Source organism: Rhinolophus ferrumequinum, chromosome 22, assembly GCF_004115265.2.
Source record: "Rhinolophus ferrumequinum isolate MPI-CBG mRhiFer1 chromosome 22, mRhiFer1_v1.p, whole genome shotgun sequence".
Lineage (NCBI taxonomy): Eukaryota > Metazoa > Chordata > Mammalia > Chiroptera > Rhinolophidae > Rhinolophus > Rhinolophus ferrumequinum.
In genome coordinates, this window is record NC_046305.1 from 7416505 (window position 1) to 7443743 (window position 27239).

At 48.8% G+C, this 27239-nt stretch overlaps 3 protein-coding genes across 15 annotated transcripts in view; 2 read left to right on the plus strand and 1 right to left on the minus strand.

Moving 5' to 3' along the window:
• PRRC2C (proline rich coiled-coil 2C) overlaps positions 1-4143 on the plus strand; it is a 77958-nt gene extending 73815 nt beyond the window's left edge. For 7 of the 13 annotated variants that reach the window (XM_033094044.1, XM_033094047.1, XM_033094040.1 and 4 more), the window contains 2 exons: positions 444-680; positions 2683-4143. In XM_033094044.1, the coding sequence (XP_032949935.1) occupies positions 444-680; positions 2683-2940 (495 nt within the window). In that variant the 3' untranslated portion in view covers positions 2941-4143. Of the gene's footprint in view, positions 1-443; positions 681-2181; positions 2235-2682 lie in introns of all 13 variants that reach the window. The other 6 variants (XM_033094048.1, XM_033094049.1, XM_033094050.1 and 3 more) reach the window with 4 other exon arrangements.
• Positions 4144-11124: 6981 nt separating this feature from the next.
• MYOCOS (myocilin opposite strand) lies at positions 11125-13364 on the plus strand. Its single transcript, XM_033092397.1, has 2 exons — positions 11125-11219; positions 13217-13364. The coding sequence occupies exons 1-2, from the start codon at positions 11125-11127 to the stop codon at positions 13362-13364; spliced, it is 243 nt and encodes an 80-aa protein (XP_032948288.1).
• Positions 13365-15668: 2304 nt separating this feature from the next.
• On the minus strand, positions 15669-25891 carry MYOC (myocilin). The gene is made up of 3 exons (XM_033094168.1): positions 25223-25891; positions 18188-18313; positions 15669-17050 (listed from the first exon to the last, which is right to left on the minus strand). Exons 1-3 carry the CDS (start codon positions 25782-25784, stop codon positions 16266-16268), a joined length of 1473 nt encoding a protein of 490 aa, XP_032950059.1. The 5' UTR covers positions 25785-25891; the 3' UTR covers positions 15669-16265.
• Between the last annotated feature and the right edge of the window lie 1348 nt (positions 25892-27239).

Below are 27239 nucleotides of genomic sequence, written 5' to 3' on the forward strand. Positions count from 1 at the left end.
ATCATATGGAAGGACGAACTAAAATTGATAAAAACACTCTCAACCTGGAATTGGTTCCAGAGAAAACACGTATTTGCTGAATTGGTGTCATTTTTTAATTTATCTTCAGATTATCTTTGGTATAGGTGTATGCCTTTTCTGCAAATATATATTTTTAAAAAGATATCCTAAGTAATAGCCTTTCTATTTCCCCTTCAGAATTTGTAGCTGAAATGCTAGAAGCAGCTGAAGTGCCATAGCGTGCTTTGCCTAATTTTCCTGTTAGGCTCTCCAAGCATGGCCTTTTTGTTCTTGGTCCCTGTACTAGAATGGCAGGAACCTGTACACGTCCCTTCCCTGGCAGAACTGGTACAGATTTACTCTGGGATAAGCCAACCCTGTCTGGTTGGCGAAAGCGAGTTTTTTAACAGTTTAATGTTGTATGTCTTGTTTTTTTCACTCAGATCCTCTCTCAGCCTAACCTGGTCCCTCCATTGGTAAGAGCCCCACATACTAACACCTTCCCAGCGCCTGTTCAGAGGCCGCCAATGGCACTGGCCAGTCAGATGCCTCCTCCGCTGACCACAGGCCTTATGAGCCATGCTCGTTTGCCACATGTAGCCAGGGGTCCTTGTGGATCACTGTCTGGAGCCAGAGGTAATCAGGCCCAGGCCGCGCTGAAGGCTGAACAAGACATGAAGGTTAGTAGAGTGTTACCAGCCGGCAGAGCGAGCGCCTGCCTCTGAAGTGTCCTCAGGTGCCTCCGGGCCTCCCGCTGTCCAGGCTTCACTGTCTGGGCGCACTTCCCAGAGCTGACCCCTTCTGTTCACTCCTTTTTCATTATTGTCTCTTTTGTTTTTCTCCCTGTTCCCCCACCTTTTTTTTTATTTTTTCTTTTGCAACTATGGTCAGCAAACAAGTTAACATTTGAAGTGCTGGCCAAATGAATTGCTGTATTATAAAATAAATATTTGAGGGAGATCTGAGTTTACCTGCTACTTTTTTTTTTTTTTTTTTTTTTTTGGGAAGAGCTAAAAAGTAATATGGACTATTATACGCTTCCCCATTTTCTTTCGATTTATTTTTCTTTGTTTTTATTCCTCCCCTCCTCACCCCCATTGCCAAAGCTTAACATACATAAATCATGGTTATGTGAAAACTGGAATGGGTAAGACATGTTACCTGTCTTGCTTTTTCTTCGCTCCTGAGTCATCCAAGTACAGTTTTCATCTCAGTTTTCATGCCCCTCTTTTGCCTGCCACCCAGGGTGGCTGTATTCCACAGTAGATTGTGGTGTTGTAGAGAAAGAACTCAAAAAAAGCACTTTGGGATCCTTCGCGATAAAAGGCACGATACATGGGAGGTTTCCCGATGCAGACGAGTGCCCTCAGGAGTCTGTGTGGGGACAGTGGCAGAGCACAAACGTACCTGTCTGCCTGACAGCCAGCTGGCGCTGTTTACTTCTGTATTTACTGATTTTAGAGGTCTTAGGAATTTGGCCTATTTTGTCACTAATATATATCAGGTCAGACTAGCACAAAGGAAAGCTTACTGCTTTCAAACAGGGAAACGTGCATAGTCATGCTTTGCTCTGAAGTAGAAACACGTTTATGACAATCCTATTAGAGAATTGGGTTGACTGGCTACAGTTTTTTTCTGGGTTGATAGCCCTTGTTTCTGATCCGGAGTAATCAGATTTAAGGACTGCCCTGCAGTGAGATTCATGTTAAATAATATCTACTTTTATTAAGACTGTGTGCCTGGGATTTCCATCTGTTCATAACTCTGAAAAATACTAGTATGTGTAGAAATCTTTGGAAACTATTTAGCCTCGGTTTCCAGTTCTCCTCCTGGCTCCTTGTCACTTGATTTTCATAAATTCTCGTGTTGGTAATGGCATGAGAGCTTAATAATGGGGTAGGCGAGAGCATACATTTCTTGAAAATTGCTTCGGGTTTTTGGATAGTACAAGTTACCTGTGGAACATGAAGGGCTTTTTTATGTGCAAGCGGTGTAGAAACCTCAGTTTTAGTTGTGTATGTCACAGTGGTATAAGTGTCAGGTTGACGTAAGTATCTGATTCGGGAGCGTAGTCAATAAAACTAGGCATTTTCTCTACCAGCGCAGAGTGTGGTGGGAGCTGTCAGAACTTAGCGATAAGTGAAGTTGTGGTGACTAATTTCTGATGCTCTTCCCCTGCAGAAGAGAGCTGTGGGAAGAGGACTCAGCCACAAGACATTTGTTCCTAGGTGTTGGTAATGCCACAATATAAGTGCTTCCTTTTCATTTTATTGTAGACCACGTATTGATAACTACACGTTTTAAGTGTTACTTACACGTTTTCAAATTTGTAAGCAGGCTCCCTGTATAAAATTTGATATTAATTAGGTTTGGTCCATAAAAGATAACAAACCAACAACAGTTTCTATCTTAATATCTTATAAGAGGGCAAATTTTGAAAAGGTGGTGGGAGGTGTTGCTATTCTTTTCAAATAATAATAAAAAGAAATGACATGGAATGTTTTCAGAGAGAGGAAGAAATCTGTCCATTAAAAGCTGAAAGATCAATGAGGTGCTTTTGGTTTGGGCCAAATGAGCGTGGGGAACGCTGATTTTCAGTTGGTAAAAGGATTGGAACCGAGAGTGGTTGACAGGCTTTGGTAATGCTGCAGCGTCTTCAGTTGTTGTTTCTTGTTTTTTAAGGCAAAGCAGAGAGCAGAGGTTCTTCAGTCCACGCAACGGTTCTTCTCTGAACAGCAGCAGAGCAAACAGATAGGAGGCAAAGCCCAGAAAGTGGACAGTGATTCAAGCAAACCTCCTGACACACTGACCGACACTCCCGGTGTCTGTCAGGAAAAAGTAGAAGAAAAGCCACCTCCTGTACCCACCATAGCCACCAAACCTGTTAGAACTGGACCGATCAAACCTCAGGCCATCAAAACCGAAGAAACAAAATCTTAAACGGCTGTGGTTTATTGCAGGGGGCTGGGGGAGAGGAGAAGGGAGAGGAAGAGTGAAGTCAGATGATGCCAGCAGCCAGAGGGGCAAACGGCCCTCGCCCAGACCCGGAGGCACAAAGGGCGCGGGCGGTTCACACTGACAGCTGCTGCACCAGTAGGTACAACACGCTCTGTCAGGGGCTGTGTGTCTTCGGTCCTAATTTCCACACAAACGTGCACGCGTTCCTGAGTGGATGTAACGTAGAATTAAGGCCTTATGGTTAGATGAAACCCAGAAACGAGAGGAAAATCACTGCCGCAGAGCAGCTTGGCCGCACCAGTGGTCCCGGCTCGCCCATCAGGTGTGGTTTCTCTGCTCCCCTGTGACCTGCGCAGATCGTGATGGCATTTCTAAGGTTGGTGGTGAAGAGCTGAAGATAACTGGTGCTGGAGAGAGGAGCCTTGGTTTTGATTCTGGCAGCTTGCTATTTTTGTCACGTGGTAACTGAGTTGAATCAAAGTACAATCAAAGTACAGTACTCGATGTCCCTTTCTCCCTGGCTGAGTGAGCAAATGGTGAAATGGTAATGTCAGCATCCGTGAACATGTCCAACTGGGCAGTGTCGGCTACTGCTTCTGTTTGAAATGACGCTGTGTTTGGTCGTGGCCTGAAGCTTTGAAGCACGGCTGGGCGCCTCCGTTCTTCCACGGAGCTCTTACCATCCAAACAGCAGATTTGGTAAAATACTACTTAGGCTGAGTCCTGCTTGCCTCCGCTCGGTTGTTTTTGTATGAATCCAGTGGGGATGGTTTTTCTTTGTTTGTTTGTTTTGTCTTTTTTAAACGGTTTTTAGCCGATCTGTGTGAAGAGCAGTGAGTACCTAGTACTGAGCCACTGATGAAAGGAAGTCCTATCTAAGAAGGTGCATTTCTTTACCAGAGCTGTGTCGTCCCATCCTTCGGGCCCTGCGCTGGAACGATAGAACCAAGTCTGAAATAATGCCTTTTAATTGTATCCTCTAGTCTTATAGATGTAGGACAGTACTGTATCATACTGTGTGAATGTACACTATCTTGTACCTGCTTTAGGATACGTAGTAGTGACCGTGCTTTATCAGAGCTGTTTTTAATGACGTTATTCTAGAATGTTTTCTTTCCAGATGATGATTGAGAAGCTGATTTAAAAAAAAAAAAAAAAAAATGGTGCCAGGTACCACAACAGTAACAGAATTTGCTGTTTTCTGGGGTTTTGTTTTTTACTTTTTTTGTTGTTTTAATGGAGTGTGCTGGATGTCTCTATAATTTTGTTCAGATGACTGCAGAGCCTGGAGAAGCTGTTGCTGCTATTGATGCATAACATCCTGCTATTGGTCTTTTTATATAAATAAATATATATATATATACATATACATATATATATAATTTGAATTTTTGGAAACTTTAGCTGTGCTGTCAACTTTGGAAAAAGTATCCCAGTTGTATCGTGTTGGGTTGGCATTGTACAGAAATTAACAGCCATATTGGTCTAGAAATGTTAAACATAATTTTTTTCCATTTGTACAGGGGTAACGCACTGTATTAAATATGTAAGGTCTTATCTACATGGGTTTGATTACAGAACTAATAAAGTATTCTCTAAATAATGAATCTTGAAGCTTCTAATCCATTTCTAAAATCTGAAGCAAGGTCTGTTGTGCACCAACAATAGTGAACAATATTATCCAGAGACTAGCTTGCTGACCTTATAGGAACTGTGAAGCGTATCGAGTCACAGGTAAATGTCATGGAGGATAAGAGTCACAGCCTCTCTTGTTGGGGCAGAGCGAGGAGGAGAGAAGTCTCTCTTGATGTGAAGTCCTGAGTGTAGAAAATCGTTGCACCATTCTGGGCAGAAGTCAAAGGACCCAAAGCAGTATTTACCGTGTTTCCCTGAAAATAAGACCTAGCTGGACAATCAGCTCTAATGCATCTTTTGGAGCTAAAATTAATGTAAGACCGGGTCTTGTTTTACTATAAGCTTTACTATAAGCTTTACTATGTCCGGTCTTATTATATTATATTATTTATATTACATTATATGCGTTATATTATTATATTAAGACCCGGTCTTACAGTTAAATAAGACTGGGTCTTATATTAATTTTTGCTCCAAAAGACGCAGTAGAGCTGATGGTCGGCTAGGTCTTATTTTCGGGGAAACACGGTATGTTTGTATTTTTCATGTCTTTGCCAGTACGTTCATAGTCATCACGTACACAAACGAACTGTAAGGGATTTGATTGATCATTTATTCAGCTTGTAGAGTGAGGTACCGAGGGGGTTTCCTCGCGTAAAATTCCAGCCCCAGCCCCGGGAAGACCAGTCAGTCCCTGATGGCCTGTGTGCCTTCCTTACTCGTGGACACGGACCCTTAAACACGTGATAGTCAAGTGCTAATAAGCGCTGCCTTGATAGCCAAGCTTTTTAGTTTAAGGCGTTTCTCTAAACGTGCTCTCAGTTGGCTTGACGGATGAGGCTGGGAACACAAACCTGTGCCCACCTGTAGTCACCACTTTACATGAGTCACTTCTTACTAATTCACTCCCATTGCCACTGTTTTCCATAGTCAAGTCCTAGAATTCAATCCTAAATTTTAGGACGTGCAAAGTAACCAGGGGTATAGCTCGTGTGGCATTCATCTGCAAGCCACCAGCTTTGTGCCACTCAGTGGGTTGTGTTAACTTGAAACACCACTAATCCCTTAGGCCCTTTGTTAGCTCGGACCAACAATGGACAAAATGGCGAGAAAAACCTACCCAGTGAAAGGAAGATATCGGTATAATTGCTGCTGTGCCGTTCGGTCATACGAATCTCATCTCTGGCTTCTCTGACGTGGCAGCTACCCCCAAAGATGCTGCAGATAGCAGATGACCGTAGGTTTGGTCACATAAACAGTCTGTGCTCCTTGCACTAATCCAATAAGGGGGACGAGGACATGTTTTTGTCCTTGGTTAATAAAGTCTGCTTTATGATGGAAAAAAAGATTCGGGGAGTAGGGCTGGAGAAGGAGAGGGTAGGATAATTTGAAAGGGCATTTTATTGTTTTCACGTTACAAATTACAGAAAGCCTCTAACGTGGCCGGAGGCAAGACTTAAAAGGTAGAATCAATGTACCATGGATTAAAGTTGACAGTAGACTCTCAGAATTTAAGTGGACTCGACAAGGTCACCAGTGACCTTTCATGCTTTCATTGCTGCATATTTCATAGCTTCCTAGCATTTTCGGTGTTTTCACATTCCCTTTGCCATCTCCTACGCATAGTCTTCAGTTAACCACAGTTGACCTGTTTGTGAAAAGCATCTTACTTTGATTATGTTTTAGGTTCTTTAAGAACTCTCAGCCATCAAATTTCTGGTTGTCAAGTGAAATAGAAAAGAGCAGCATTGTGACGTCTTAAACGTTACACTGGCCATTTTAGCATTTGTGTGTTGCTTCCTTTACATTGCCGAAGAAAGTTTCCTTGGCCCTTTTCCTTCCAACCATTGGTCTTCATTCACACCGTCGGGGGTAGGGCTGAGTCTGCCTCTGCTACTCAAAGCAGTGGCTCTGGTTCACCTGAAATACCCAGGAGACCATGGCATCTTCAAGATGTCTGCTAAGCTGGTCTTACAGATGGTGAGTACTTCCCCCAGCCTTTCACTGCCTTTCTCAGATGCATCCATAGCCCTCGGCAAGAGGCCGGCAAGAGGCATTGTCCTCACAGTGCGGCTTCCCCTGAATCTCTCAAAAGCTTGCAATACTCAGCCTGCCAGTTTATTCGCATCCACCAGAATCCCACCCCAGCTCACCACCAACGCAAATTTCACCTGGCCGTTGCAGCATGCCTGGGGCTATGTATTCCCCTTACCACCAGACAGGGCTTCTCTGCCTGGTAATCCAGCGCCCAGTCTCTGGAGTCTGCTTCCTCAATCATTACTGGTGCCGCTGCGTTCGTTAGGTTGGGTTCCCTGGGAAACAGACCCTGAGATGAGAGCATCTGTGCAGGCAGTACCCTGGGGGGGGGAGTGCCCTCTGTGTCAGTAGCTGTCAGACTGAGATGAACAACGCAGTTACAGGGAAGGCCTTGGAGGGAGGTGGGGGGCGGGCCTTCATACCCACCGTGGTCAGTCATTGGCTGAGGGCTATACTTTATCTCTAGGGGTGGGCCATGAACTTGGCTGAGCCAACTGTCTTCAGCTAAAAGCAATGCCTGGAGAGGGACTCAGGCCAGCAACACCCGCTCCAGCTAACATGAGTGCCTGAGACGGAGAGGGGCCTGGGTAGCACATAGCATCTCCTACCCCACGGGTGCTCAGACACGGCAGTGAACACAGACCACATCCCTGCTCTCCATGTTGAAACGGGGGACTCAGGAAGCCACCACTGTGGGCAACGGGAGGAAACCAGCCATGCAGACGTTTGGGGTAAAAGAATTCCAGGCAGGGGCGACAGCGGCAGTATCCCTGGACTTCGGGGAACAGTAAGGACGCCAGGTGGTTGGAGCCCGGTGAGGAAAAGGGGGCATGATCATTGAGGTCAGAGAAATTGGGGATGGGGAAGGAAGAAGACGGTCTCGGACCTGGAAGACTGTTGTGAGGCTTTGGCTTCTTCCCTGAGATGTAAAGCACTGGAGAGTGGAGCAGTAACATGATGGGACAGACATAGGATTGCTGTGGCCGTGATGACAATGGACTGCGGGCAGACCTCACGCCCAAGATGACAGCGAGTTGTGGACCGGGGTGGTGAGCCGTGCTGGCTACTGGGCTTCACGTCGACGGTAGGGCTGAATGTGGTCATGAGTTTCAAGTGACACCGGTCTTCAAGTCGTGTGTTTTTCTCTGGCCACACAGCTGCCTGGGTACAGGCATCCATTAGATACAGGGGTGAGTGTAACGGGGTAGCGCTCAGCCCAGCAAGTACAAAGACTCAAAAGTGGGTCCAGGGAGCTGCCTTGAGGGACTCCTCGTCCCACGTTCGTGCTGGTTACCCTATTATCTCAGCTGCATGTGTGTCCATAAAAATTACATCGGCCTTACAAATTTTGCAGACATTGAGACTGACCATTCACGGTCGAGAGCTAGAGCCACATACACTTTTGCTGTTGTAGGGGTGGCAAGAAAATACGGTGCCTACTGGTGCCTTTGCTTTGCAGCTCCAGTGTCCCTGTGAAGCCCAGAGGGGTCACCTATTATTCTGTTCTTCCACGAGGGTCCCTCTCCGTTTTCGCTTTTCCTCACCAGAAGCCCTGCCACTTAAATATCCTCAGTCTTATTTTCCATTCAAGTGGGCGCCTCACGGAGAAGTTTCAGTGCCCTTATTTTTAATCATAACATCTACTAGTTACATTTATTCTCTTGCTTCTGAAAAACACATATTCTCGTTTGATTTCACGTACGTGTTTTGTGAGTAGGAACCGTAGCTGTTAAGCTTAACGGACATGTGTTAAATGGCAGCTTCACCACGTTCTCTCACAAGTAGCAGATTTCTTGTAGTTTCACTCTGGTCAGTGTAAAGATACACAGACTCTCCCGCTGTCGGATTGTTTTATTCCCAGGACCTCTCCTCACGCCTCTGAAATGCACCCTCCACGTCTGGCCGTCGGGATTCAGGAACCTAAGATCGGTATGGACCGTCATAAAGCACGGCCGGTACGGGAGGTGCTGATTGTCCCGGACTGTGTGTCGTTCCTCACTTCAGCTCCCCCAGCTCACTCCGAAGCCCAGACTTTGTTCTCCAAAGCTGTCGGGCCAACACAGCAACAAACAAACACAAAACGGACCATTTTCACATGGTGTCCCTTCTGAAGTCGACATCCAATCATCGCTTCTGACATATTCAAACCCAACACAGGAATTTGTTTGTAAAACCCTTCACAGTTTAGAGTTTGGTAAAGGTCTGGCTAAAGGAAACAGACGGGAACATAATGTCCTTGCAGATTCTGATTCAATTTAAGTAAATTGCTGGGCTCTAACTGGCAAGCCCTGGGGTAAGAGGGAGGGGAAAATGGGGACCTGCTTTCAAAAAGTATATAGATAGGTTTGTGAGGAAAAGGCTTATTCGTGGTATGTGAGGGGTATCTGTATGCCCACAGACACAGTCATCGTCCTACCTGGACTAAACACACATACTAAACCGTTTAAAAATACCACCCCCCCCCCAAAAAAAAAGAAGAAAAGGAAAATTAGGGGTTTTGCAAATACTTTCTCAATCCTCACAACTGCCCTTGGAGAAAGAGAGTATTACTCCTCTTTTATAGGTAAGAAAACTGAGGCTCCTAGAAGTTAAACTACTTGCCCAAGGTCACTCAGCTCAAAAGTGAGAGGCGTGCCATCAATGAACTTCTTTTATTTCAAAGCCAAAGCACCTGTCAGCTCAGCCGAAAGGCTGTCCGTCAGGAAGGGGTGGGATGAAAGACTGGTGATGTTGGGAAGAGGGGTGGACGTGAATTGCCGTTTTTCAAACGTAGTCAATAGATGTGAGGTCAAGATGTCATGTTTACCAGTGTGTACGTTGGTGCTTTTTCCCTGCCAAGGCGACAGAATGCCCTCCCCCAGCTTGGCACTCCAGACCCACCTTCCCCTGCCCTTGCTTTCGGGATTTGTCATAAAGGTCATATCCGCAGGGATAATTGTGTCAGCTGCTACCTTCTAAGGGCGCAAATCAATCCCACTAACTGAAGTTCCTGAGAGCGATTGCCTACAGGAGGATAAAAGATTCAGGGGGAGGCAGTGAATTGACGGCGGTGGTTTCAACCTTTTCCTTCTCTGAGGAGGTGGAGAAACTGAAATGTGGGTACAGGGTCTGTCACAAGAGCATTTCTTTCCAAAACCATGAGTTGAAGTGTAGAGGGGTTTCTAGACCGAGCTCCTCTGGCACCAAAAGGTAAGTCCGCTGGGTTTCCTCTTAAGAACTTCCTTTTCCAGCCACGAGATGAGGCTGGCCATCTCAGGCCATTGCAATTCGTGCTCTAAGGATAGCGGTGTCACCAGATTGACCTTGTATCCTGCGAACATGCTCCACGCACTTAGCTCTGCTAGCGTGTTTATCGATTGCTGAGGATATTGTACGTTTGTACGTCGTTGGTAATGCAGATGAATAGTTTTCCCTCTTGTCCCTAGTCTGTATTCCTTTATTTCATTTTTCCTCTGGCACTGGCTCCAATATATTTTTGAGTAGAAGAAGTGTGAGTAGACTTACTTGCCTTATTCACAATGAAGGATGAGTGGTTTTGTGGGTGTTTGTGTCTGTGTGTGTGTGTTTGTCATAGACTTGATTTTCAGAGCAATTTTAGGTTCACGGCAAAAATTGAGCAGAGGGTACAGAGATTTCCCATACACCCCCTGCCCCCACCACACGAGTGAGCTGGTGTCCAGAAACGGACACTCATGTCCTGTTCCCTGGGAGATGGCACCAAGGCAGAGCGTAGGGCTGCTGGCCCCAACGTGGAGAGAGTGTCTCTCTGAAGCGAGACCAACCGAGGTTCACATTTGAGCTCCTGCCCTGGGGAAGCCACCGCGTCTCCCCACTCATTCTACACGGACCTTAATGCTTACCTTGCAGAGTTACTGTGATAGCCAGATAAGATCACGTGAAGATACCCCACGGTGGCCCGCGGTGGGTGCGTGGCCACTTTGGGTTCTGTTATCAATATCAAGGCCCCGGTGTCTGTGCCAGTACCTGGTCCCAGCTCTGCCCGTGTCCCCTTCCTGTGCTTCAGAGGGTGAAGTGCTCTAGGAAGAGAGCTCTGTGGGTGTCAGCGACGCCCAACAGGCCTATGAAGGAAGGGGTCCACGGCAGTGGCACCCATTAGGGGGGCAGCAGCGTGGGACGGGGCCCCGTTGTGCAACCCGGGGCGTCAGTTCACCTCTCTGGGTCTCCATGTCTCCCCGTGACCTGGGGTAACCGCAGCTGCCCTCAGTTTCCGAACGACAAGGTTGGAATGATAATGCCTGTACCTAAACTGTGGGGAGGCCTCACCCCGCCTCCATGGCAGGTATGTGAGGACACAGGGCTGGGGCTCGTGGAGTGGGGCTGGGCGGGGCTGGAGGGGGTCTGCAGGGAGGACCCAGAGAGCACGGCACCGAAAGTCCTTCGCGAACCTTGTGTGCTGGGCCCAGGTGGGGCCTCCCTCTGACACCTGGTGCTTGGGCTTTAGATTCACAGGTGTGGTGTCCGCAGCACAGAGCCATGGCTCAGAAGAGGCCCACACGCAACGGAACACACTTCCCCTACGAGGACCTGGCCTCTGAGGTGACCAGACGCAGAGTGACCATGATCACCAGGTACTCAGCGGGGTCGGGGTGGGGGCCTGCAGCGGTAAGGGACGCTGGTTTATGCAAATGTGTTCAAGTGTGTTCACGTGTATCCGTCCACAGCAGTGAGGAGGCAGATTTTGTGCATGAGAAACCACTGTGTCGTCCATGTGTCACCCACTTTGGGAAACAGACCTTCCTCATGGGGTCCTTCCAGAGGTGATGAGATGGGCGCTGGAAAGAATCCCAGATATGTGGCTGTTTCCTGCTGGGAGGGTCAGTGGATAAAACACAGGAGGCCCTGGTAGACTTCAACTTGACATAAACAACGACCAGAAAAAAAAAGAAAAAAAATGGGGGCTTCGGTACGTCTGTGCAATATTTGAGATATACGTAGAGTAAAAATTAGTCATCATTGATCTGAAATTCTGAAATGCCCATTGACCTGGGTCCCCTGTCTTTTCATTTGCTCAATGTGGCGCATGGTTACTGCCGGGTGCCCTCCCCTCTCTGGTCTGAGATCCCCAGATCCAGTCGGGTGCCCGAGACATCCTTTACATGTAAATGTGTGTAAAGGACACACGAGGGCTCCAATTTACATTAAAAAGGAGCTCTGTGGACATGGACACGTGGCCAAGGGCCGCTCCTCGGCTGTGTGTCGGGAGGTCCTGTGGCTCTGGCGGTGGAACCCGCCTGATGGGGGAACAGGAGCTGCGAAGCTGGAGAAGGTCAAAGGGGCTTCTCTGCTCGCAGCAAACGCTCATGTGTTGTCGTTTACTTGTGTTGGTCACGTGGATTTATGGGTTATATTATCTAGTCTTAACGACTGTCACCCTCAAACGAGACACGTAACTGGCCTGACCAAATTCCTGCCGAGAAACCTGGGTTGAAATCATTCTACCAGAGCTGACACGGCTGAGTTCTTTGTCAGGTCTAGTATGATCTTAAACATAATGACTTTATTAAACCTGATACGTTGGCCAAAAAAATTAAAATGACTGGTCTGAAATATGGACCTCTATCCAGTATTGTTCACAACGCTTCTTGAACTTGGAGTTTATTGGGATGTAAGATGTTAGTGAACTGATAACTAAGAAATTATACATAATTTTTTAACATCAATATGGGGTGTTGGAGACCTTTCCAGATCGGGGTAGGTGGCAAATTTGTCACCACTGCTTCAGATGTGAGAGTGGATCTTGTCTCCAGGGGCTGTGGTCACTGCACTCTAACATGCACTGAAGGAAGAGACCCCACAATTCTGGGGCCTCTCCTAGCCCACACATGACCCCTCCCTGTCACCCCACATCCCCTGAGCCACACTGGGGATCAGCTCTGACCGAGAGATAACTTGTGGGCAGGAGATGTGAGTTTGCATTACAGCCCTGCCTTTTCCTGGCCACAGGACCGGGGCAAATCGCCGTCTGTCTTGGCTGAAAAACTTGTGGTGAGGGGTGCTGAGAATCTGCATGTAATTCCTTTCAAGTTCACTTCCATCCCCTGAGACATAGCAGGTGGTCGGGGAACAGTTAAAGCTGCATCTGTAAGCACTTGACAGGCTAGTGCTTTTTCTTCGAAGGAAGGGTTGGCCGGGGCCCTGGGTAGGATGGAGAGGAAAACCCGGCCGGCTGGGGGTGGGGGGTAAGATAGGCAGAAAGGAGAGGTGAAGGGAGCCTACAGCTGGCCAGAGAAGAGCTGGAATGCCAACGAAAGCTGGAGAGCGAGACTGCCCTGGGCTGAGATGACAGACAGCTGGCTGGTAGGGGTGGAGCCCGGTGCCATTGGTTCCACGGGACCAGGGCTGACAGCTGAGTCCTCTCTCAGAAGAACTGCCTCATAGTTAAAGTATAACAGTGTGTGTCTCATTTTTGTCAGGTGACCGCTGTCAGCGTGGGTAGATGGGTCAGGAAGGGTGTCCTCCGAAACGGGAAGTGGTTCTCTGTAGAGACTGGGGTCTGGGGTTTTTTTTTCTTTGTCTTTTGAAAAATTCTGTATTTAAATAGCATTCCTTGTGCTTTTCCTCCCAGAGAAGAGATGCTTACCAAGAAAAGTGATGAAGCCAGGGAGAAGCTGTCCGATTTGGGTTTGGAACAAGCCCCTCCCGCTGGCACGGCCGACCCCCCAGTGCCCCCAGCCCCACCTCCTTCTCCAGCTGAGGACCCCAAAGTCTCCTAGGCATGTAAAACGTCAGTCATTTGGAAGTGGACTTTGACATAAAACTCCAGAAAACTGTTTCCGGGAATTCCTTGGTTTGTCTTTGAAGGCTGTCTTGGAAGAGTTTTGTCCCTTCTTTACCGTATCTCTTCTCCTACACCCACTGTGGGCCATGGGTACCCTCACAAATGCACTTACAGTCGTCCTTGGTTCTTCAAGCCAAGTCTCTGATATGTGTATATATATTTGATCTTGAATTTATGCCTTGCTGTAGAAAACTTACGATAGTTAGTTTTTGAATTAAAGAAAAATGATCAGGCCTCAATGTTTTGTTACTAAATCTGGATGATGAAAAGTCCAGGCCTCTGTGACTTGAAAGAGCTGAGCTCCAGAGAACCCTGAAATATTTGGGGTTTCAAAACTCAGCCTGGGACACCCCAGTTTTACCGATTTTTGTGCTAATCTGACTGACCTGTCTCCAGTGCGGGCGCTAGGCTGGTTGCATTTCACATTTATGAACAATATTTTCAACATGTGATTCTAGGAGATGTACGTGAATTTCAAACTCTGTAACAGTGAATTATGTCACATGTCAGGCGCTGATAAATGGAAACATTTTTTAAAAAATAGTAAGACGGGGTGAGGAAGATTAGATGTGGTCCAGGAAGCGGCAGGTCAGTTATAATTTTAAAAACAGCTCGTGAGGGAGGTGACACTGAGTACAGACTTGACAACAGTGATGGAGTTAGGCGTGTGGACATCTGGGACAGAGGCAAGAGCCCGTGCAAAGACCTCACAACCAAAGCGCGCCTGGTGGATGCAAAGGAGGGCAAGGAGGCCAGTGGGGCTTGGCTGGAGTAGAGGGAACAGGGGCAGAGCATCAGAAGATGAAGCCACAGGGGTGGGGGAAGGAGGGAGATCGTGGGGGCTTTGTAAGGACTCTGACTTTTGAATGGGATGGGCAGCCATGGAGGGCTTTCAGGAACGGAGAGGCGTGATGCGCCTTGTGTTTTAAGGGGGTCACTCTGGATGCTGTGTGGAACATAAGCTGTAACAGGGAGGGAGCGGAATCCCCTCGGAGGCTGGTGGAATCCAGGAGGAGGAGGGTGGTCCTTCGGACAAGTAGCAGCTGGGGTGGTGAGAAATGCTTCTTGAACTTGGAGTTTATTGGGATGGCAGATGTTAGTGAATTGATAACTAGGGTATTATACATAACAGCTTAACATCGATATGGGGTGTTGGAGACCTTTACGGATCGGGGTACAAGGCAAATTCTGAATACACGTGTTTGAAGACAGAACCAACAAACGTTTCCGATGGGGAGGAAGTGGGTTTATGCGAGAAAGGAGTAAAGGATTTGGCCTGAGCATCTGGTGGGTTGGTGCCTCCATCAGCTTCGGGAAGTGGAGGTGTGATTTGCCTGAGGGGGGTGGGGTAGGAAAACCCAGCAATTCTGGTTTTGCTGTTATGATATGTCTAAAGGACATTTAAGGGGAGACGTCAGGTGGGCAAATGAATCCACGAATCTGGAGTTGTCTTGGGGGTGACGTCTCAGCTGGAGATACACATGTGACGAGCCGTCAGCCCAGCGAGAGCCCTCGTGCCGTGATACACGATGCGATCACCAGAAGCACGAGACCCGACATTGAGTCCCAGGGCACGCACACCTTAAGAAGTGGGTCCTATGTGATGGCTGTTATGTGTCAACTTGACCGGACCAAGTAGTGCCCAGATGAAACGTTTCTGGGCACATCTGTGAGGGTGTTTCCAGATGAGATCAGCCTTTGAATCAGTGGACCCAGTAAAGCAGGGGAGCCCCCCACCCCCAGTGTGGGTGGGTGTTGTCAAAAATCTGAATTGACTGAAAACTGCTAGTGGGACAGAGTCCAAGCTGAACTGTCAAGAGAAAGTGTCCTACCATGACGTATAATGGCCTCTCCAGATAGAAATTAAGCTCAGCTGTGAAAAAATAAGGCGGTCAGGTTTGCTTCCCTGAGGTTGTGGTTTATGAAATTCATGCACAGGACAGCAAACAAGAACCGGAGTGGAAGTAGGGTGAAGAGAGGGTGGGCTGGGGAAAGATGAAAAGACGGTTCAGGGAGGAGCAAGAGCACCAGGAGGTTGGGTAGGAAGGTGTGAATTCTGCTATTTGCCGGGTGTCACCCTGGGAGCACCTCAAAACGAGATGCAAGCCTCTGACACACACACATACACACACACACTCACACACACACCTCCTGAAATCACATTTCCCAAGCCAAAGCAATTATCTGATAGTTGGAATCCATACTCCTACACAAAGTAACTCACAAAGTGAAGGGAGAATGTGTGTCAGAGCATTTTATTTCAGGGGCAAAGGTTACATAATACCCACCTGGACTCTGCCTGAAGCATCAGAAGCCAACTATAGTAAATGCACCGTGTATATGTTCAGAGCTGGCCACAGAGCTTTCCGCCTTCAGAAGTGCTGCTTTTCACTGGCTTGTGGTGACCGTGCAGCAGGCAAGAGCCTGGGACAGCCCGGATTCCACACGGGGCAGCCTCTTTTTCCTCAAACTCTTCACCTGCAAACATATCCTCTGTAGCCCCACAGGAGGCCATTTACAAAAAGCCTTGTGGTTTCTGTGAAGAAACTACTATACATGATAGCGTTTGCCCCAAACCACCAGAAAACGGAAACTATTTTGGTGATCAACACGCCTTTCAAAGCTGACAAAAGAAAATAATATCTACTGTGAAACTGTCTGAATCCCCAGATTGCTCTTCCCGCACCGTGGGCCACGGCGACAGTGCCCATTCTCCTGGGTTCGCAGAAGCTTGGAAAGCAGAGCAAAGCTGCACGGGCTTTGGCTAGCGGGCTGACCCCTCGGGAGCCCTGCACGTCGTGCCCATCTGTCCTTCCCGACCCAGCTTGGCGGCTCGTCACATCTTGGACAGCCTGACGTCGTAGGTGACCATGTTGAAGTTGTCCCAGGCGAAGAGCTTCTTCTCCAGGGGGTTGTAGTCGACCATGCTGCTGTACTTGTAGAGGTTCTTGAAGGGGATGCTCAGAGCCTTGCTGCTCTGCGTGACTGTGTCGTATGCGAAGTTGATGGTGGCCTCCGGCGCCGAGTAGCTGCTCACGGTGTACAACGTGCCGCAGATGACGAAGGCGTTGGCCACCGACAGCTTCCGGATGTTTGTCTCCCAGGTCTGTTCCAGTTCCAGGCTCTCCGGGTGCAGCTTGGAGAGGACGATGGCGCCTTTGGCCTCCTCCGTGCTATAAATGACCCACAGGCCCCTCTCGTCCACCGCCAGGTCGATGTCTGTGTAGCCGCCCCAGGAGTACGGGAACTGTCCGTGGTAGCCAGCGCCGGGGATGTCCTTCTCCGCCTTCACGGACTCGGTCTTCAGCTCGTACCTGACCACCGTTCTGGACGCGGCCCCCTGGAAGTAGAGGCTGCCCCCGTAGACCACGGCGCCTGTGCTTTCCAGCGGCCTGGGCAGCACGTACACCTTGGAAGGGTAGCCCTGCGTGAACTGGCTAACAAGGTGGTACTCGAACACCTGGCGGACGGCCGTGCCCACCGTGTCGATTCTCCACGTGGTGTTCTGCGTGTAGGGGGACACGGGCTTCGGGTCTCGCATCCACACGCCGTACTTGCCCGTGATGCTTTCGGCTGTTCTCAGAGTGACAGGTTCACCTACCCAGATGAGGTCTCCACACCCTGGTGAAGTCAAAAGAAAGCAAGGCGTGACCCAGGTGACAGAAGCGAGAGCCCCAGAGACAGACTGTCAGGGTTTAGATCCCGGCTGTGACACCGGCTGGCTGTGTGACTCTCAGGAAGTCACTCTGCTCTCTAAGCTTCAGTTTTCTGAGGCTTAGAGAAGAGGGTCATAATATGTTGGGGTGGTGGGGCTGTTTACGTGTTAGCTGTAACCAGGCGTGTTAAGTGCTTTGTTAGAGTAAATGGCTGGTGAATGTTATGTGATCAATACCTGCTCAGAATTGAACTGTGATACAAGGTTGCCCAGAGGGCTTCAAGCTATATTTTCACATTCAAGTCATGCTGGGCAGAATCCCGTGGGGGTTCATCATATTACTCTTGATGACCTTTCATGTCTGATGTATTTCGTGATTTTAAAAAATGAGACCAAAACCACGTCATTACAATCATCTTTATAAAGCAGAGTTTTTCAAGCCCTAACCCAGAGACCACATATCTTAGGCATGATTTTTAACTACAGTAAAATCTTAATATACAGGTAATTTCAACATGTAGGGAGGAGGTGGCTGAAAACTTCAATTTCGCGGGATTACAGGTAGCTGTCCTTTAATGGAAACCATCAGTGTTCTTGTAGAAAGGGCTCATCGCTCGGGGACTCATAGTTTGGATATTTCACAGCTCCCTGTCTCCGTGTGTGTGTTTCAGTGCCAGTAGCAGTGATAGAGCTAGTCAGTGACGTGGAGAGACACGGCTTTTGAAAACCACAGTCAGGTTTTCAAGTCAGGCTCTCAGGAAAGACCTGGAAAAGGGGCATCCGCGTTCTTCCCAAGTCCCCAAAAGTCAGAAAAGATACCTTCAGTAACAGACTGAGATGGTACATGGTGTCCATTAGGGCCTAAGATGGAGGACTGGGGGCTCTATGGAAAAACGTCATTTATCAGGTGTCATCGATCCCATGTGACAATCAAGTGGGTGAAAGAAGCACCTCCCTCATCTTGCCCTCGCCCAGCCCACCATCCCAAGTGTGGGTGGAAAGATACAGGACTTTGCCGGGGAAAGGTCGACTTCCTGGCAGTGAAGGACGAGACCCAGATAAAGACCACATCGGTACAGAAGAGAAGAAATTGACCTTCATACCAGTGTCCCCATCTTCACTCCTGGGATGGCCAGACGTCGGACTCGCCAAGATTTGGGAGGCAGGGACCTCACTGAACTCGGACTTCAGTTCCTGGAAGTCCACGTTCTCCAAATTCCATCTAGAAACTGTATGAAAAGAAAGAGACGATATTGTACCGTGAGGAAAGTTCACCCAGTGACGGTGCTGGGGATGGCATTCAAATACGCTTCCAAGGATAGGATGGTGTTCGAGATTTCAGCTCATCCGTGGGCAAAGGAGAAGGGGCAGTAAAACCCGATAGGGCTTTGCTGAGCATGGTCAGAGCTGGCAGATGGCGACGCTGGGGTTCCTACTGGTTGCTCCACTTTTGTGCATGGTTCAAAACTTCCATAATAAAAAGCTCACGGATAAGAAATCGCCTCGTCACGTGCCAAGCACAGAGTAGGCTGTTCAAAACGCGATAGAGGCAGCTAGTCCACCATTAAAATCATTCCCACTAGATGGTCTGGCTTCCCAGGAGATGAGGTGTATGGCTTGGGGACACGGGGAAGGCCCTCAGCCTCTCCCCGGGTGCCTGAGATCCGACCGCGAACAGTTCCCGGCATGAAGGAGGGCTTCTCGCCTTGCCGTAATGCAAACGTGCATGTAAGAGTAAGCGTCACCGTCTCTGTGGAAAGATTCTGTGCGATGTCTTTCTGAGACCAGTTTTGGGCATGGACGAGAGTGTGCAGGATTCCTGCAGGAATTGGGGGGGGGGGTCAGAGCCCTGGAGAAGGGAAGAGGTGCAGATGACACTGGTTAGACAGTTGTCACAGTGTGTCACACGTTGCTGCTTTGGCTTAGGGGTACAGCAGTCATCCCGGGGTCTCCAAATACAAGGAAAAAGCAATAGCCACATGGAGCAGGCGTGGCTCTTTTACAATGCAAGTCTGATTGAGATTCAGGTACGGTAAGGCCGGCAGGTCAGGAGACAATTGCCAGGGAAAAGAGGATGTTATACTCGCTGATCGCCAGAGGAGAGTCTGTAGCATCCTGGGGAGGTAATTTGGTTGCCCAAATGTCCCTTTCCCAGCCTGAAGTCCCATGGAGGTGAGGAAACGCCTCTGCCTTTCACTCTAAACATCTCTTTGACCTAGGAGGTCACCCAGGGCAGAGGCTGACCCACTAGGTAGCTTCCTCGGCCAACCTGGGATGTGCCCCGGCTGCTTCCCTCCCCTCTACCCCACATACTGCCACCTCCTCAGTCAGCACACGAGAGGGACAGGGCGCCCCACGCCCCCTGTTCTCCTGTGCTGCTGGGAAAAGATCAGAGTGAGGAGCCCCCTTCCTCTCCAGGGGCCGGCAGCGCTGTCTGTACCCGTCCCTGCCTCCTGGACCCCGGACCCCTGTCCTCTGTCTGCCCTTCCCAGAGCCATGACATCTCTCCTAGGTGGTAGGGCCCTGACCCCTTCTGCCAGGAGCAGCCCCTCTGCCTCACCTACACTGAGTGGAGGCTCAGAGAGTGCGGCAACCCCTGGCAGGGCCATTTCTGCAAGTCAGGTCACTGAGCAGGTTCCCTGAGCTAGTTCCCTTCCCTTTGTACCTTTCCTGAGACACCACGGACTATTCCTCAGGAGAATTCAATCAGCTTTCCTTTCATTGTTTCCGTGAAGTCTCAGAATGCAGGAGCTGGTTTCAGGCAATAGTGAAGTGAGAGAGAAATACTGCCATGCATCCGGACAAAAGGTCTAGAAAGTTCCCTCGCTCCACTCCAGCTCCCTGCCCCTCAGTTCTGTCACCCATAGTTGCCAATGAGGGTCATGGAGCCACCCTCCCCTGTCCCTGGCTCCTTCCTCTATGCAACTGAGATAAATTATTTTAGTTCGTGAATGTAGCTAGGATGGTCATATAATTTTGTGACTTACGGAGAGAAAGATGTATATTCAGAAAAGGAGAGGCACACACCTGCAAGTCAGTGGGAAGAACATTAGGAAATGTCCTCTTTAGCCAGAGAGGGAATAAAGCGGGGGGGAAAAAAAAAACACAGTGTTTTCACGGGTGACTTCCTGCAGATAGCTAAAATATTGGCACTGAAATACTGAAATACAACATTCTTTGTGAAAAGAGATGATTAATAGGTATTTGTAGATCTTTCCACACTTCAAAGCAGTATCGCATACGTTATTTAGGTAATCTGGTGCCTTCACAAGTTTCAGGATAATAGAATAAGACTTTAGAATTGGAGTCTGCCCCTAATGTAATTATTGCCACCACTTACTAAGTGTCTCGTAGGAGCAGGAACGGGGCTAGGTGCTTGCTATGTCCCTAGGTGTTGCTGTGTCTCACACAACAATCCTAAAAGTGAACTTCATTATCTTTATTTTGCTAATGAAGAAACTGAGGCTCAGAGACGTTAAGCAACTTACCCACGGTCACACAGCTGGTGAGTGGTGGGACTAGGATTTGAACCCACGTCTGCCACGGCCCTGGGAGTTGAGAACCTTTCCACCCTGTGGTGGGGAGATGTGTCACGTGTGAATGTACTGCATCTCAGTGCCGAAAGCACCTTGGGTGCTCTGACAAACAAGGTACTTACTTCTCCTTTGACGAGAGCGCAGTGCTAAACTTTCTCAGTAGAGGGCGCTGGAGGGACATTGTGGGAGGCAGAAGGTCTCCTGCAGTGTCCCGCAGGAGCTGGCTTGGCCCAGGGAGTGTGAGTGTGAGGACATCAGATAGAGCCCAAGACGTGGTTCCCCTGTGACCCTGAAGCCTTGACCTGGCCGTAACCTTTCCACAGCCTTCTCAGCACAGAACCCCAGAGCCCCTGCGCAAGGTCCCCTCCTGGCTCTGCAGACCCTGAGACCCCTGGGCCCAGCCACGGGTTACTGGCTGCTCCTTGGAAGCTGCCCTTGGTGGCTGTGGACCAGCTCCGACTGCATTCTCTCCTATCTGATGGCTGAACCCCATTCCTAATAAGTCCAAACCCCTCCAAGTTCGTCCTGCCTCGGCCCGAGGTGCGATGTCGAGTTTACTCAGGCCTCACAGTTGCTCTTTCATCATTGTTAACAATTCTTTATATTAACCGTCCCCAACTTAAACTGTTCCGGTTTCTGCTGTGACTGGACCCGACTGCTACCAGAGGCTTCACAAGAGCCTTGAGGATGGCCCTTAGCATTTTGGCAAGTGACCCACCTGGAGCTGAGTTCCGATTCCAGGGGGGTTATTCTCACACGCAGCTCCCAAGGGCTGCACAGCACAGAGAGCCCCCAGCTCTTCCTCCCCCCCGCCCAAGAAAAGATGGCACAGGCACCGGCTGGAAGGACTTCCTTTCCTGGTCCCACCAAGACCCTCAGGGCTCTGAGTGGGAGGCCCTTTCTCTCTCTCTCCCTCCCTCTCTCCCTCTTCCTCTCCCTCTCCATTTTGCCCCTCCTCCACCCCCTCTTTCATCACTCTTTGCAGGAACCACACCTCTTGTGCTTTTTGGAATAAACAAGAACCACAATAAAACATAATGTCAGGGCATGGCTTCCAGGATGACCGCAAAGCCAGTTCTCAGTTGGCGGGTGGACTGGTTGGATTGTAAGCCTGCTGGCTTCTTCTTGGTTGTATCAGCCAGGAGCAGCTGGCCACGGTCAGATTCCCAAAGTAGAGCTATCTAGAGTGAGGACCAAAACCTGCGGGAGAGGAGGCGAGGCCCAAAGGCAGGGACTGGGCAAGAAGGCGGAGCTTCCTAGCTCAGTGCCGCCATGTGCTGGCTCTGTGACTTTGGGAAAAGTACTCAACCTCTCTGAGCCTTGGTGTCCTTAGCGCAAACTGGAAATGAAATGGTCCTCAGTAAGGATATGTCAAGGCTAAGACTTCTCTGGAATGTTTCTAAATCACATCTCATTCCGGATGTGGGGTGGGGGGGGAAACAAAAAGAGGTTATGAAAATACTAAAGACTATATTGTATAGACAGCTAAACGTTTTCAGGGCTTAGTTTCTATTACAGTTCAGTGCTTCTAGGGTTGAAAGGTTCATGTCTATTACAAAATTCTGAATAGTTTCTGCATGTTCTTCCGTATCTCTCTTACCTCTGTTGTACAGACGCTGTCTAGAGAGCTTAGCCTAGAAACTGAATTTATTAACTTGTTTTTATACATTTATATGCCCAAGAAGAGGTGAAAAGGTGGCACACACGTATGTATGTATGTGTATATACAGGCAAGTTGATGACTACAGACTATATACAGGCAAATGTCATTGTGATGATTTTTGTAGTCATTTTCTCTCACTGCCTGCCAAGTTAGGTCAATACTATATAAACGGAGAGGATGAAGAAAAAGAAGGGTGCCACCATCACTGCCGGTGGTCACTCGTTCTCTAGGAAAGTGGACATCAGCTAGCAGACTCTTGTCTCTAGAATCAATGTGTGTTCTAGAAACGTTAAGTACACGTCGGCGCTTTGATCATGACATGACATTTTAAAACAGTAGTGGAGCTCAAGCAAAAGAATCCCCTTGTAGCTACAATTCCATTATCTGGGAGGTCTGCCCCGTGCCAGGTTTCCCCATGTGACTTCCAATCCAAGTGACAACCCCCACGGGGGACTGTTATCCCCACGCTTAGGTGCACCGTGGAAGTGCCATATGCCCACGGGGATGACGCTTGCCTAACAGAGTAGTGGTTCAGGGCTGGTCGTCCTCTCTCTGTTACACTTTGCACAGGTCTGCTGGGGACGAGCCTCGCCACCCACGGAGGGGACCAACTGCAAAACACCCCCCTTTCCTTCCCTGTCTCACTGTCTCCTGCCCTCCACTTGTCCCTGGGATCGTGGTCCATAGAAGCCACTGCCCACATGCCCTCATCCCGATCTCTGGGGGAGGGGGCAGTGCAAAGCAGAGGTACAATTAAGGGAAAAGTGTGGCTGGCTTCCTTTGCGACACTAATCACCAACCCTAGTTTATCTTTTGGTGATCTGTATTCTTCCACTTTGGGCTTATTGAAAAGGCTTACAGACATTTGGCTACAGCACTGTTACGACAAAATTAGAATATATATACACATTCCCTCAACTGATACACACACAGATAAACAAGGCATTTCCATGATTCTAATACGAGCTTTTTTTCTGTAAGACAATCGCATGGTACAGGAAGTGATGGTGAATTGCCAATTTGAATTACAGGTGGGGTAAGAGAAAGCCCGCCTCCTGAGGCCCTCCCTCTGTCCCCTCAACCTCCCTAAACCCTCATGCCCTACCTCCTGCACCTCAGCTATGGCCACCTCTCCATAAACGCACATCCACAGGTAAACTCCAGACACCCAAAATTCCCTCTCATCCTGAAATCCAGGACCTTGAAGCAGATCTTCTGTTGTAGGCATTTCTTTCCCGGATGTTCAAGTGTAACTTTTATCTTTAGGTTCCATAAACTAGAGGTCACCTCAGGTCCTGAAGGGTCACTGGACCTCACTCAGGTGCCTTCTAGTCCTGGCCCTGCCACCAGCTGTCCCGGAGCTCACAGACCAGCTAAGTAACTTCTCTGGGCCTCAGTTTCCACATCTGCTCCCTAGGCCACTTTCTAGCTCACCTTCTTTGTGCTAATGTAATTTCCTGCTCAGGAAAAAACCCACACTGCTCGAGAACTCCCACGTGTGGCGTCCATTATAATGGGTTGTCGTCCTTATTTCAAAAGGTAGAGCAGCTGGGGAGGACCAAAACAAATATAAAATCAGAGAACACCTGTCATGAATTCCCAGGGACTTGTTAAATGACCACGAACAATAAAACAGACAAAACATTGCCTCTAATTTCACACACACACATGCACACACAGGCACACTCATGCACACGCACGCACACACACACACGCAGAAGGGTTTTTGTTGCCAATAGAGCTCCTTTGGTTCACAGTCTGAAATAACTGTCTCACGACACGTCTATTAATAAGGGTTCCTTCACCCAACCTCAAAGACTCAAGTTCAAGTGTCAGCTCTACCCTGGATCAGCTCTGCGACCCGGGGCCTCTTAGCAACTATCCACCTCACTTTCCTTAGTTGTAAAAGTTAAAACTGGATCTCTTCCAACTCTAACAATAAAAGGATTAAAAAATCCTTTACAAGTCAGAGTTATTTCGCTGGGGCTTCGCAGTAATTATTATTTACAGTAGGAATATCCGTGCTGTGTAATAGGCAAGAAACCAAGGCACAGAGGTTAAATGACTGGCCCAAGGTCACACCCAGGCATTGACTCTTGGGTTTTCTAGCCTCACACCGACGCAAATGTGACTTTCATGTAAAGTCTTTTTAGAAAAGAGTTTTCCATCATCATATTGAGAAGATTTTCAAATGCATGCAGAAGTTGAAAGAATAGTACAAGTACTATTCACTTAGGTGTCACCAATTGTTAGGATTTTGCCATATATTTTACCTTTCTAATGTTTACAGTCTTTGCTGAACCACGTGAAAGCAAACTGCAGACATCCTGACATCATAACCACCAAGAACTCTAACATTAATCCAATGACGTAACCAACTAAGCAGTCTATATGCAAATTCCCTCAGTGACCCCAAACCTGCGCCTTGTGGTTTTCCCCTGGATGCGGGAGCCAATCTGGGTCGTCACCGCATTCAGTCAGCCTGTCCCTTTAGTCTCCTTTAATCTAGAGCAAGCCCCACCCCCGTCTCACCCCCACTTCCTTCCTTCTTCCCTTCCTTCCTTCCTTCTTTCCTTCCTTCTTCCTTCCCTCCCTCCCTCCCTTCTTTTTCTTCCTCTCTCTCTCTCTCTCTCTCTCTCTCTCTCTCTCTCGACGTCAGCATCTTTGAACAGACCAGACTAATTGTCCCACAGCTGGATTTGCTTGCTTGTTCCCTCATGATTGGACAACTTACAAAATAGTGACTACTGGGGGCACAATTTCACAAAAAGTGACACAAAGACTGTCTTCCCCACTAAGTCAATTCATCTGCCTCCTGCTAGATGTGCGGTCTCTGGGGTAAAGGAGAGGGCAGGAAGGGCAGGCCTGGGCCACCAGCAACATGTCACCATGAGCCATGTCACCTTCTGGCCCCAGTGGCCCCCGAATCACATTCTTACCTTCCCTGGCACCTGGTGACACATCCTGAGAGGAGCTGTGGGCCTGGAGACACTGTCCCCTCCTCAGCCTTTCTATCTCCTGGCTGCTGCTTTCTAGCCTCCTGGCCAGATCCTCATTCTCTGCCCGAAGTTGCCTCTTCTCTTCCTCCAGAACTGACTGGTCTCGGAGAAGGTTGCTGTTGGCCGTCTCCAGCTCCCTGGTTTGGGTTTCCAGCTGTTCTCGCTCCCTCATCAGGGTGTCCAGCTGCCTCTGCTGCCCCTGCTCTGTCTCCGAGGGCTCGGCCACCTGGCCCAAGGTCAGCCGGTGGAGGACGCCCTCCAGGGAGGTGAGCCGGGCTTTGGTGACCTCCAGGTCCGCACGCTGGGCGCTGCTGTCCCTCTGCAGGTCCTGGATGGCTGACATGGCCTGGCCCTGCTCGGGGCAGCTGGCCTCGTTGGGACTGACCACACGGAAGGTGTACTGGCAGCGGCCACTCTGGTCGTTGGCCTTCTGGAGCTGGGCTGTCCTTGCCCCCACACCCCACAGCAGACAGGCCAGCAGCAGCAGCTGGGCAGCTGGCATCTTGGGCCTGTAGCTGCAGTGCCGTGCACAGAGCCCTCAGAGCAGAGGCTGCCGGGCGAGGCTCCCTCTGGAATGCTCTCCTCCACGGCAGGGTGTCTGGGTGGGTGGCCCTGCTGCTTCCTATATACTGGGGAGCCAGCCCTGCATGGGGGGAGAGGTGGCCACGTGGGGCCGGGTGGGGCCATGCGCAGGGGGGTGTTTTCACATTGCCAGCAAGACGCTTAGAAAATGACCTTCCAGAAGTCTGTTTTGAATTTCTTTTGAGAAAAGAACGTCCCACTTTGTGCTCCCCACCTTCCCGTAATTGTGCCTATATCCCCACCCTGTTTTGCGTGCACACCCGCCTCAGCCCACAGGACTGCCCATGTGCCGATTTCAACGAGGGTTTTTTTCCAGCTTATACATCCATTTACTCTGCAAACTTTTCTTGAGAACCTGCTCTGTGTCACGCATTGTGGTAGGAACTGGGATACAGACATGCCTAAGATGCAATCCTTCTGTCCCTGTAGCAGTGACAGAGACCACAGTGGCCAGAACCCACGGGCGGCAGACCACCAGGCTTCAGGGAGCAAGAGACGCAGCTGCAAGCAGAATTCTTCCCTTGTCCCTGGCTTTAAAACAAGTGTGAGTATATCTTGAGGAGAACTTTCCAATTCCAGTCTTGCGTCCAAGCACCAATGTCAATGTTACTCTCTACCATGTGTGTGCACGCGTGTGAGCGTGTACCTGTGTGTGAGTGCGTGTGCACACGCAAGTGCCATGACCCTCCCTGATGAAATCTGTGGAACCCGTCTCAGGAAGATGTTTTAAAATACACAGGGTTGCAAAAAAACCCATATGATATTGAAATACGATCATCAAAATAGTTTTAAAATTTGAAATATACCTGTTCTCCTTTATTGGCACGTTCTCCTCCTTGGCTACTCTAGCTGGGAGGGGTGGGGGGCCTAATTTCAAAGTAGTTTCAAGCGTGAATGCTATCACATGGTGTCTGCCGCAACTGTAATAGAATGTAAAATGTCTCTGATTTCTTATTGGTGCTGAAAAAGCTGCAGGAACTGCTGATGCAACTTTAGATTTATGGCTATAGCCATAATGGAATGAACTGGTAAACCTAAATTTTAGTTAGGAGGAGTGATAATAAAGATGTATTTCTTTTCCCATCCAAACTGATAGGCTTTCTGGACCTTAGGTTAATAAGCCCTGTTTTACACTGATAAACCTAAAGAGGAAAATAAAAACAAACTACAATAAAACTAACTGGAAAAAAACCACCAAATATGCCAAGAGGAGGTCCATGCAAATCAGAACGCATGATAATATTCTCTTCGGTACCTTTTAAAATAATGTTTGCATTTGAGCCATTTAGGTTTTCTCATACTTCTTCAATATTTGTGAAGCAAATATTTCAGACGTGCCCCAGCTGACTTACACTTTGCTCTAAATATTCTATTC